This window comes from Aricia agestis, chromosome 7 (genome assembly GCF_905147365.1).
Source record: "Aricia agestis chromosome 7, ilAriAges1.1, whole genome shotgun sequence".
NCBI lineage: Eukaryota > Metazoa > Arthropoda > Insecta > Lepidoptera > Lycaenidae > Aricia > Aricia agestis.
This window is the reverse complement of record NC_056412.1, coordinates 6,398,384-6,411,925: the sequence shown is the minus strand read 5'-3', so window position 1 is coordinate 6,411,925 and position 13,542 is coordinate 6,398,384. Positions and strand designations below refer to the sequence as shown.

At 37.5% G+C, this 13,542-nt stretch overlaps 1 protein-coding gene across 1 annotated transcript; it reads right to left on the bottom strand.

Moving 5' to 3' along the window:
* Nucleotides 1-503: 503 nt before the first annotated feature.
* On the bottom strand, nt 504-2,282 carry LOC121728550. Its single transcript, XM_042116720.1, has 2 exons — nt 2,244-2,282; nt 504-1,130 (listed from the first exon to the last, which is right to left on the bottom strand). Exons 1-2 carry the CDS (start codon nt 2,274-2,276, stop codon nt 534-536), a joined length of 630 nt encoding a protein of 209 aa, XP_041972654.1. The 5' UTR covers nt 2,277-2,282; the 3' UTR covers nt 504-533.
* Nucleotides 2,283-13,542: the final 11,260 nt, after the last annotated feature.

Below are 13,542 nucleotides of genomic sequence, written 5' to 3'. Positions count from 1 at the left end.
TTGTACGTAACTGAGAATTAAAATTCCGTATCTCAAAAACTACTGCACCGATTTTGATTAAACTTGCACTATTCCCTAAGTTGAATAATACCTAGCAAGAAGTACCAACAAAAAAGAATAACTTAAATCGGAGTTTTAGTTCCAGAGATATGCGAACACTGCAAATATAAAAACATACTGTATACATACATACATACACTTTTGAAATTTGGCACATTTGCTCAGGTGGTGATATAGATTAACATATTTTTATACAAAAACTGGGCAGTTCTGGGAATATTATCTACATACGCGGCGAATTGATAACCTCCTTTTGTTGAAGTCGGTTAAAAATAACAATTATTGGTTTCAATTCAGCAGCAACATATTTTAATGCTAAGATAAATAATCATCAGTATATTAGAATATTATATAATCGTAGCAGCTAATTAAATAGGATCTTAAATAAAGAGGTAAGATAATAAATACATCTACGACTCTCTCAGTTCACCATCATAATATTTTATCGTGATTTCCACTTTTAATTACCAATGTTAGGTGCAAGTGTAAGAAGTGGTACACATTCGCGTCGTGGGATTGAAAACGGATGTAGTGGGGCAAGTGTACTCGTACTGGACGTAAGTACCGTCAGACTGGAGGACGCAGAAGTAGTAGGTCTGACAGGTGGTGTCGGCGGAGTTCGCGAACCTTCCAGCAGCAGAACAAGCAAAAGTGGCCGTCGTGGTGCAGTTGTAATCGGACTCACACAGCGTAGTGTTCGGGTTGAAATACGTATTGTTGGGGCAAGTGAACGTGGTTTCCGTGTATGTGCCGTTGATGTCGACGCACTCGATATAGCTCGAGCAGTCGGTGGAATTGGAGTCAGCAAAGTAGCCTTCCGCCGTACAAGTCGAGGTACTCGTCGTATTCGTAGTGGTGGTGGGGCAAGTGTAGTCGGTGGTGCACATGGCGGTGTTGGGGTTGAACAGGGAGGTGGTGGGGCAGACGTAGTCGTAGGAGAGGTAAGTGGAGCCGCTGAGGACGCAGAGTGTGTAGTTCTGGCAGGTTGTGTCGTCGGGGTCGGCGAAACGGCCGGCGCCAGTCGCGGTGCAGTTCACAGCACCCCGCGCCTGCCACGCCAGGCACATTACCTGAAATTGCGTGAATTCGCTATTAATACATACTTGCCCCTAATCTATACATCCAAAATATAAAGCTGAAAAGTTTGTTTCTTTGAATGTGCTAATCTTACCACTTACGAACCACAGGAACGATTTGTTTATTATTTGGCACAGATAGTTAGAGTTTAGACTATGTGGAACGACATAGGTAATAAGTGATAACTGATAGGGTACTTTTTTGTAGGAAAAGGTGGCGGTTGGAACCGCGAGGAACGACTAATCTATAGTCATTTTAGAAAGAGAAAAGTTTTTGTGTCCGATTTCAGGATTTAAATTAATAAGAGATAGATTTCCATAGAAACTAACTTAACTTTGTCAAACCTGATACTGAATCTGGGGACACGGTAGTGCCCCCGCCAAGACGAGCCAAGCGAAGCGCACTACATACCTTTTTTTTTCCTTTTGGTTTCCGATGTACCAGATAGTTCAAATTCTTAGGATATTATGTCAATATGCATGGTTTCGTTGCTTACTTCAGATCAGAAACTAAAATCACCTCCATGACGGAAGCGAAACCGCGAAGCCAGACATTTACTGTACAGTGTACATCAGTAGGAATTTGTTGAAGTTAGGGTCGGTAAAGTTAGGCCGTGTAAATTCAGAAGCTTGGCTCTACATAAGATATCTTTTTCATAGGGTTAACCTCATGTGGTCGTCTTGGCAACATGAAAATATGTCTTTGGTGGGATACAATTATTATAAAACCCTTTAATTTGGTAATCAGTAAAAGCACCCCTTTGCGCTAATAATAATAGCAATGTTAAAAAGGAAAGTTTTCTTTTTCTTATTCTTACATTAATTATTTTTATAAATCGTCTCTTTTAGTACCTATCGCATAATATGCTATAATTACTTTATAAATATAAACTAAACAAGCTAATAATAACATACATTTCAGCTTTCTACGTGTTGATACATCGTTTTTTGCTAGTCAAATAAGATTTTATATAGTTATTAACATAAAGTAGAGTGTCTTACTGATAACATGATTAATTTCTTTTATAGCGAGCTCCAAAATTTTAACTATCATTGACAATTAAAAATTTAAAAATATCAATATAATAATTTCAATAATGTACTTACAAGAAGTATAAACAAGATGTGCTTCCCCTCCATATTAACTTCTCCATAAAATTATGAAAACGATGGTGGTTTTATACTTGATAATGTTTATTTCCCGTAATAGGACAATGATAATCCTATTATTAGCGATTGCTACAATTTGCTACAGCTGGCCTGCATTGTTAGATGACATCATCTTAAAAAACACATCTATTTCCTTATTAGACACAAAATAGCTTCTTTCTACCACTCCATCCTCAAAAGACACTCTCTACTTTGGATTTCTGGAAGAATAGGCATGATAACTATTTTTTTTCTTATCGGTAATTGAAAGATACTTAAAAAATATAAACATCGCTGAAAGAATGACTCTGATAGCTTAAAAATTCACCAAGATATGACAATTCAAATATTTCATAAAAAAGACCTGCCCGAAACGCTCCATACAAAGTGCTACGAAAGTATGACGTCAGTCTTTCGTAGTTTGTACGCATCGGGAGACAACTTTGTTCGACAGGTATATTGAATATTGCGTTTATGAAAGTGGTTTCATAACAAAAGTTGCTTATAATTGCATAAGTTATCGAATTGTATACAAATATTAAGAAATTTAATTGAAAAAAAAATGCTACTTGAATATCCAACTTTGAAGGCGCATAACAAAAGAAATACAAATCCTATCAAGCTGAAATTTTGGGAACACTTATTTTTTACCGTGATTTCTTTATTTTATTAACAAAATTCGCTAATCTTTGACCTTGTCATCATCCTTATTATCCGTTAATAAGCACGTAATGTCAAATTTATAAAAACCACCGAAATCTTTAAGTAGTGAGCTAGCTGATGGGACTATAGCAATTAGCAACACTACTGTTGCTGCGGGAATACTGAGGAATCTACATCTCTCTCGATTGTAACTTTTAAACAAAAAACTACAAAGCAAAACAAAATAGACGAGCCAAACTAAGAACCTCTGTTTTCGTCAGTGGTCAAGGATTCTAGAACTAAAATGCTTTTTTTGCAAAAAATATTTACTAAAGTCTAAACCATATACAACTTGAATATTAAGTATACATATTAAATCTAATAATAATCTAAGATTCAGAAATAATTATACTCTACAATAAGCATACTTCTCAAAGGTGTAGTTAAAAATAAAAACACTATTTTAAAGACATTTGGATAGTGAACCATGTGATAAAAACTTTAGGAGTTTAGCGTCAGCATAAGCCCCCTATATAGATTTAACTGTGAAAGTAGCAGCGCTGAAAGAGTAACTTCTTTTAAACTTTTGTATGGGAAAATTCCTAACGCTCGGCCATACAAATCACAAAAAATTTTTTGCTCTTGCAGCGTTTCTACTTTCACAGCGAACTCTATACAAGAGATCCATAAACACACTAAAGTATTATCACCTAGTTTTGTTACACCCTGTATATGTGCAAGTGTTGTTGGTAGTACAGAGACGAGTGAGTGAACTGAAGAGCGTCGCAATAGGGTGGGTGTAGCTGTAGGCGAAGTAGGTGTCGTTGGAGGAGACGTAGAGGCAGTAGGTGTAGTTCTTGCCATGATAACTAGAGACATTAAATAAACCTATACAAGCTTGATCTGACACGCACGATCATGTCCCGAATTCCCGTCTTGGGCTCCCCTACTATAATGTTGTGAATTGTGATTGTACTAAGACTTAATAATTATCACATAATTATGATCAAACAACATCGACCAATCATCTTTGGATGACGTTTGATGTGCCTTATCTGATATCTCTTTTATACGCAGCTTAAGCCTTATTGGGCCTAATAAGAACGCTAATACCACGTAATACTAGGTATTCGTGTCACTGACAGTGGCCAATGAGCAACCGCGCCTGTATTCAGTGGGCTGCTCAGGAACTTACCCTCCAAATATTCTTTAGGGGGGTATGTTCCCGAACCGGTGGTATAGGTATCTTAGTTTCTACGTTCTTTCTACGACGTTCAAAATGAATACACTATTCATGATACCTATTTTGAATAAAATGTAATAATTATGTTTTTTATTTTATTTCCTACCAATCAGGGGCACGGTAGCGTCCCCGCCAAGACGAGCCAAGCGAAGCGCTCTACTACCGACCCTAACTTCAACAAATATTATTATTAGCATTTATTGCGAATTTTGAGGAGCACTAAATTCGCGGTTTTTGCACCAAAATAGCATTCAATTAGCACCTAATTAATAACGCAATCCCGAATTATTTTGCTAACTTTGTCATGCTACCTTAACGTACGTACGTAAATTCTACTGTATATCAGAAAATATTGGTTTGCTGTTTCGTTACTATTACCACAGAATAGATAATTGTACTTCATAATATCAGAAACTAAAATATATTCGTATCACCTCCAGGACGACGACGACGATACGAGTATGTAGAATTTGTTGAAGTTAGGGTAGGTAGTACCGATTCGCTTAGGAATCTATACCAATATTATAAATGCGAAAGTCTGTCTGTCTGTCTGTCTGCCTGTCTGTCTCGCTTTCACGCCAAAACTACCGAACCGATTGTAATGAAATTTTGTATACAGATAGTCTACAGCCTGAAAGGACATAGGCTACTTTTTTACTGGAAAAAAGCGTTGTAAGGGGGTGAAAATGCGTAAATTTGTCCAAATTACGCTAGTTCCAAAAAATCTAAATATATGGCGCCGTGCGTCCCCTACATCGCGCTCACGGACGTAAAAAAAATACGGACGGATCGCCATTAAGAAATGAGTGAAGCACCCTTAATAAGCCCAGGCGATCATATGTACACATCTTGCACAAACACTCGCACTGTAATAAGCCGATCGTACCGCCATTACGCAATTAGACTGCATCGCGGTGACACATCTTTGTCATTCATAAATAAAAATAAATATGCCATCTTGTGTTGTAAAATGGTGCAAGAACAATACAACCTTACACAAAAAACATCAAGGAATAATATTTCATAGGTAAGATAACATATTTGTAAAGTATTTTGATAAAATAATGTAAATATTAATTCAACTTCAACAGGTCAGTAATGTCCATAACAAAGTGGGGAAATTTTCCCCAAACCGGGGAAAATTTTAAATTATTTTTAAATAATCAAATAATTAATTGTATTGTCTTTTATTAGTGTCATGTAAGTATTTAGCATACTATTGACCAGTAATTAGGCAGGAATACAATAATAGGGGTGTTGACAGTAAACGAAATCTAATACAAATTATTGTTTTTTTGAGAGTTTGTATTATAGAATTACCGAAAATGGACATATTTTACTTATTAACTTTATAATATTTTTTATATTTAATAAGTGATTTTTTTTATTGAAATAAGAGTGTATTTATTTTTTATACATATTTTTAGGTGTAACAAAATACTTATGTACTATCAGAGAAGTTGATTCCTATGCAAATCGGGGACATAAGTAGTTTGGTTGCGTTACGTCAAACCCAGCCGACAGATCACAATTAACATTGAATTGACATAAGTATTCGACCAAATAACGTTGGTCTGTCAGTTGCATAGGAATCAACTTCCTTGATGGTACATCTGTAAAATAAATATATTTCCTAAAAATAGTCTACATCCCTATTAATTTCTTAATTTACAAAAGTGGATATAACTGTTGTTTGACGACCTCTGTGGCTCAGTGGGTGGGCTGTCGGTGGCTCAAGCCGGGGGTCGCGGGTTCGAATCCTGCCGACGGAACAAAAAGTTTTCAAAGTTCCTGGGTCATGGGTGTGTATTAAATATGTGTATTGTTTATCATATAATAAAAATCTTAAATATATGTATAGTATAACAGTATTAAATATATTTCCGTTGTCTGGTACCCGTAACACAAGTCCTTCAGGTACTTAGCACGGGGTCAGACTGACGTGGTGTGAAGCGTCCATAGATAAAATTGTTGTCTTAGATTTCCTTCAGTAGTAGGGGAGGGAAGGTGCTATTGCTGTAGTCACCCGAGCGTCATTGAGACCTAGTAGGAATGAAAATATTGAATGGACCTCTAGACCAGGAATAAATTTAACACCATGTTAGGTGATTTGATTTGACGTTAGCGCATGGTAGAACTCTCGATAGCTCTAACAGGCCGTTAACTGATTTAACAAGCCATTATTTATTTAACATTACTTGATTGTTTGATGAAACGGGTTACGGGACTTAAGTATCTTATATCTTTTCGTATACAGGTTTCGTATATAGGTTTCGGGGGCGATAAATCTGTCTAGCTAGGAATTATTTTTAGAAAATGTCATTTTATTCGTGTTTTATCGAATACCGAGCGAAGCTCGGTCAAATAGCTAGTAATAATTTTATTATTGTAAATGTTTGTACATAATCATTATTACTAATAATGTTATGTAAATAATATACTTCTCTGTACGTAATATGTGTTTTTTTTCTATCTATAGTGTCATAAAAATAATATTTTCATTATGACATCTTTAACAACCGCTTACATTTCTGAAGCGAAAAAAACATAAAAATATGTTTAAGTATAAAAAATACATTTAACTTGTCTGAGTTTACAAAATTTAAAAGTAGGGAAATTTATGATTTATATGGCAACCCTCATATCACGCACACGTCCTACACGGGCGGCCATAACTAGGCTTCACTCGTGATTAGAGAAGGTTACGTCCGTACTTTTTTTTACGTCTGTGATCGCGCTAACGCTTGCCCGAAAGTCTTTCTATAAGAGGTGGTGACCAATACTCTATTTGGCCCTTTGGGTTATTGTATTCTAAACTTCAAATAACACAACTAATTCTCTCATAACAGTCTCATATTCTCATCTCATAAACTTGTCCCAACATTAATTTTACTTATTTTATATCTTGCCAATATGAGCCATACCTTTTGACTGACTAACTGACGTCTTACATATTGTCACTTGTATGTTTTTTAATTACAAAGGAGGTTTACAGTGCTTGCGCTGTGTTTCGCCGAGTGAGTAAGTTTACCGGAGGCCCAATCCCCTAACCTATTACCTTCCCTACCCTCCCCTATTACCCTATTATATATATATATATCCCCTATGCCCTCTTAAAAGGCCGCAACGCACCTGCAGCTCTTCTGATGCTGCGAGTGTCCATGGGCGACGGAAGTTGCTTTCCATCAGGTGACCCGTTTGCTCGTTTGCCCCCCTTATTTCATAAAATAAAGAAATAATAAATAAGGACACCCAGGTTTAGATAGGTATTATTTCTTATGTAAGTAATAAAAACCTGTATAGGGGAACTGAAGGCAAAATTGTATATTTAGGGCAAAACTCGTCTTACATCAACAAATATAGCTTTACTATTAGATTTTTTTATAGAATATCTTTATTATCAATCACTCTATAATTCCTATTAATCACATTTTATTCAAATCACGGGATATGAAGATATTGAATGTTTTCCAAAATCTTCCTTATGGGCCATTTTGGCTGCGTGTGAAGGTAAAATGGACCACGGTAAAGGGCAAAATGGTCCCAATGCATATGTCATCTGGGGAATACCTTTTACAAATAAATGTTGTGTACAACTTAACTACAATGTGCCTAGAGGAGACAAATCAGGCACTGCACCCGTCTTTTTCGTTTTTAGGTGCTCATGAATAAATGTCAGATTTTGAAGTTAACCGTTTTACCCCTTTTCATTCTTTACATACTATATTAAAGTTCAAATCATGCAGAACACTGTGTCATATCATTAAATAGAAAATATTAATTACAACAAAAGTGCGGACTGGTCAAAAATGATGTTTTTTACATCAAAATGTGAAAAAAATATTGAACCGCGATAAAAATCCGCTGTTCCGTATGACAGTTTCGCCGGCACTGACCGAGAACGGGAAGGGCCCGAGTAATTAGTAGCATTACCAAGCTAATAGATGGCCCTAGTAGGTTTCAAGTAATTTGACCGTTCTGTTTTGCCTGCATGGTCCGTTTTGCATGCAGTTCCCCTACACTAAAAAAAAACGTCGCTTCACGACACTGTTCAATGCGAGAGAGGGGGAGAGAAACAAGCACTACCGCACGGCTTACAACTATTTAGCATTTTTCCTATAGTTGTTATAGTAACTAGTATAATATGTAAACTGGACACCTCTCAATTTTTTTATGATGATAATCTTTTTTATCTTATTCATTGCACCTTGAATAAATTATTGTACAAATATTTCCGGTTTCTCACACCGGTTTCGGTGACGGTGGCCGGTTTCATTGAGACCATCCCACAGGAGTAATTTTATAGTGCTCAAATGTGTGCACAGTACACAAGAGTAGGTATACTCTCTATTCCTTTTACTCTCATAGCCCAGTGGGCCGGAAGAACGACACGACTGGCGAAAGATCAGGCCCAGGGCCCATCCAACGCATGGATCATTACTTGTCAGATGATTAGGTGATCAGCCTGCATTGTCCTAACCAAACGTGGAAATAACATATTGTTTCCAACGTGAGAATCAAACCCACGACCACGCTAAACCACTGGACCACGGAGATCACGATACGTTCTTGTAAATACTTACCGACGTTTTTTGAATAAATTCAATTGAAAAAGTTATTTCATCATCATCATCATCATATCAGCCTATATTCGTCCAAAAGTTATTTATTAGCAATAAAATATTATATTATGGCAAAATATATTATTTGATTTATTAATTTTGCGCACATCAACAGTTTGTATGCCCCGTTCAAAGAAACACATAATTTTTTAAGTGTTCGGGACTCGGGAGCACCACCCTGGAACTGAGTTGTCCCATGACATGCCGATTGCCGATCGCGCGATCCGCTGCATTGATACACATATTATTGCGTGACGAGAAATTAAACAATTTGTCAATCAATGTACAGCACGTAGTTTGCATGTCATTCGCGTCATTCACTACAATAAACGATCATGCGTGCATTACAGCACGTTACGCATGTCGTGCTGAAAAATTAAAGAAGTTGTAATTCAATGTACAGCACGTAGTTTGCATGTAATTCGCATCATTCACTACAATACACGATAATTCGTGCATGACAGCACGTAATGCATGTAATGCAGAATTACCGTTTAGCGAGCGCTTAACATACCTTTAACAATAACAATAAAATAATACAAAACAATTAACAAATTATTCACATACAGGTAGTAAGTACAACTTAGACGTGGGTCGTTTAATTAAGGAGCCGTTGCATTTGAGAGTTACGACCCGCGTGAGCTGATCACTACCAGGGTGTTTAGTAACTACCCGTCCCATAGGCCACCTAGCCGGAGGCAAACCGTCCTCCTTAACTAACACTACATTCCACGTTAGGCTCGGGTGTTTGTTTTGCCCATTTGTATCTCTGCAATATGTAGGTGAGATATTCGTCAGACCAGCGTTTCCAGAAATGTTGCACCATTCGCTGGGCAACCTGCCATCGTCTCAAACTACTAATGTTTGAATTTTCGTAGTTGTGATCAGGCACCGCAAGCAGAAGTTCGCCAACCAAAAAATGGCCGGAAGTCAAAGATATTGGATCGCCAGGATCGTCACATATCACCGACAGCGGTCGCGAATTGAGGCATGCCTCGATTTGCTCTAGCACTGTTGTCATCTCCTCAAAAGTCAGCGTTGTGTCCCCGATCACACGCTTTAGGTGTCCCTTCGTTGCACGAACGCCTGATTCCCATAAACCACTGAAGTTCGGGGCATGGGGGGGAATGAAATGCCACGAAGTGCCATTAAAACCTACCCATTCTCTAATCTCTTCAGCAACAGAAGATTGCTCAAATGCCACTAAATGACGAAGCTCTTTAGCAGCTCCAATAAAGTTAAAGCCGTTGTCGCTCCACATACCACTCACCAATCCTCTACGAGTACGTTACACAAACCTCTTGAACCCTGCAATGAACCCGTCAGCAGATAAATCGCTAATGGATTCTAAATGTATGGCTTTAGTAGCCATACATTCCAATTCCAAATTGGCATGTTCTATACGACCACTAATACGAAAAATTCCTTCTTCATCTATTATAGGACATAATGACTTTAATTTACTTCTTGATTTACGATGTCCTACCTTCTTAATATCTTTAATTTCCTCGTTAAATTCCTCTTTCTGTACATGTCATATGCAAACCTTTAATGCTTGTTCTAACTCTTCACTCTGTAGACACCTTTTAAATGATTTCTTCTTCTTATATTGTCTCTTAAATTTCGAAACTCTTCTACAATAAGCTTTAACTCGCACTAACTTCTGTAAGGTCGAATACTTGTTCCACAAAGGAAGTTTTTCTACATTATCTGTAATAACGTGTATTTTAGTCTCTTAGGTCTTAGGTTTTTAGTTACTTAGGTCTTGTGTACTCTATTGACTGGTTTCTTAGCCAAGATGGACCCTGAGTTGTTTTAAATTCATCACATTCGCGATCCCATGTTATTCCTAGTATCTTCATAACCTCATCACATTTAATATCCTTATCCCTTCTATTCCTGTCTTGTACACAACTTCCGAAATCCTCTCCTCTTTCAGAAATTTCCTTATCAAGTTCTTTACAGCTACTCACCCACTTCTGCAACTGGAATCCACACCTGGTAAGTATTTCCTTTATTTCTTTATAATATATCTGTATTCCTTGTTGTACTGATTGACAACCTGTCATTAAATTATCTACATAAAAGTACCTTTTTATTATTTCAGATATTTTAGGATTATGTGCTGCTGCGTCGGTTGCTGTCTGCTGCAAAGTCTTCATCGCGAGGTAAGGAGCTGAAGCTGTGCCGAACGTTACCGTTAATAATCGATATTCTTCTATTTCAGATCCTGGATCATCACGCCATATCACTCTCTGGAAATCAGTATCTTCAGAAGAAACTTTAACTTGCCTGTACATCTTTACAGTTTCAGGACAGATACTGATGGGGTGCATTCGCCACCTCATAATGATATGCCGCAATGGCGAATTGCAACGTAGGACCTACCAAGAGATCATCGTTTAGAGATACTCCGTTTAGTCCTTTCATAGAAGTGTCGAAAACAATACGCACTTTGGTCGTCAACCTGTCTACGATACTAATATGGTACGTACGTACGATAATAATATGGTATCAATTATCATACATGGTACTTAGGCACAAAATTATCGTATGTGTACGATTATGTATGTTGATCGTGCCAGCTTTAGTTAGCTGACCTATACAAACCGCCGAGGCTGCGGGCGACCGCCGCCCGCCGGTGCAGCGGGAGCCGCAAATAACCGCGCCCCGCCGCGGGCGAAAAACGCGCCGTGAGTTTTGCTTTCGTTTTTTACATAAAAAACTGGATTCTACGAAGGCTGCGGGCCCGCAACCGCGGCGGGCGCGGGAAAAACCGCGCCGTGAGTTCGCTACCTAACTCGGGCCAGTCACTCAGAACAAACTTAGAGGATGGTAATGGAGATGTAATGTTCCTTAGAACATACGCCTTGACTTGAACACTAAAACTTGGATCTAGGTGTGAGTGAATTGTCACCGAAACAATGTTCTCAGACCCTAAAGCACTGTTCTCACCACCTATTCCTGAAATCATTGACTTCACTGGCGCCCTCTTAAGTCCAAGAAGTTGAACTGCATCTTCAGTTATGAAAGACGCCTGCGATCCCTGATCTAGCAAAACTCTAAGAAGTTGTGTTGACCAATTTCTTGACTGTGCTTCGACAAGAGCCGTAGCCAACAAAACCTGTGATGAAACTGACTCCTTAGAAAAATGCGAGATTACACTTGTGGCGGGTTCATCCGATTGTGATGCCTCAATATTCGAAACCGCTGAATTGACACTTACCTTTGCAACGTTGTTGCAGGCGGTCGAATTTGAGTCAACTTTAGGATGCAGTAACGAATGATGCTTCCGCTTGCAAATGCGACACGAAGCATTATATCTACAGAACTTGGCCGCGTGGTTGGGACCTAAACAATTGAAACATAAGCCACTGTTTTGGATGAACTGTTAACGTGACTCGTAACTCTCTTTTGCAAACTGTTTGCAATTACTTATTTTATGTTGTTCTTTACAAAATTCACAAGAATAATGAATCACATTGACATTATTATCAGGGGTTACAACATGATCTACTTTAGACTTGCTATAACTTGCAATCATATTTGGTTTTGGCTTGACTGACTTTTCATCAAGAAATTCTAGCGCCTTAAATCTAGCCTCCAAAATATCTTTGAACTGCAATAACTTGGGAAGTTCGTCAAGTGTGCTAATTTGAGTTTCCCATAGCTTGCGGGACTCACTGTCTAACTTCGCGCTCATTATATAAATTATCAGAATGTCCCAAGAGGTAACGTCAATTCCAAGATTTTTTAAACCATTTAAACACTCCATTGTAGTGTCTAACAGACACTTAACAGACCTAAAATTATTCTCCGTCACATTACCTTGAGTCATTAAGCGCTTCAACAAACTGTTCGACAGAAATCTTTTATTATTGTATCGGCCTTTTAACAGAGTCCAGCATTCTTCATAATTAGACGAACTGACCGGTATGTGTCGAACAAGTTGTTCAGCTTCACCTATCAACAAACTTTCATTCTTATGAATGAGTGATTCGAACAAATCTTTAAATGTTGGCCATTCTGAATAATGACCAGAAAATTTAGGTATAGAAATTTTTGGTAATTTAACACTATCATTAGAAACAGACTTGGCTTGGACTGATTTTACTGAACTGCTACCTAATATTTCCAGATATTCCTTTAATTCACTTTTATAATCTATGTACATCTCTTCAACGTATTCATAAATTTCATCAGTAAAATATTCATCTTTAGTTTGACTATCTAAAGAAGCCGTTTGAATTATTTCATTATGCGTATTTAAGAATCCGTCCCAAGTTTGCTCAAGTAAATCTAATCGAGTACTGATATACCCATGTGTAATCCTGTATGTTTTTTAATTACAAAGGAGGTTTACAGAGGAGGCCTTATTCGATTCAACAGGTGGTAATATCTTACATTTAGTTTTCGATTTTTTTCGATTGTTATTTCTGATGTACGTTATTTAATAAATCAGTACTTTATGCAGTGAGCCAGTGACATAACCTTTAACTTATCAATGATAAATAGTTTATGGATAAAGTTGTGTAATTGCGGGGCTGAATAAGCTTAAAAATTTGGCATAAAATAATATAAAGTTTAATTTTAAAAAATGAAATATTATGTGCACACTGTTTTGATTTAAGGGGTACCAGGGTTTTTTTTATAAAAGCTTTTGACACCAATTTTGTTGACATCGCGCGCTATAAACTGAAGTCCACGCGGAAGTCGCGGGCAACAGCTAGTAATTGTAATAAAAGGTGAA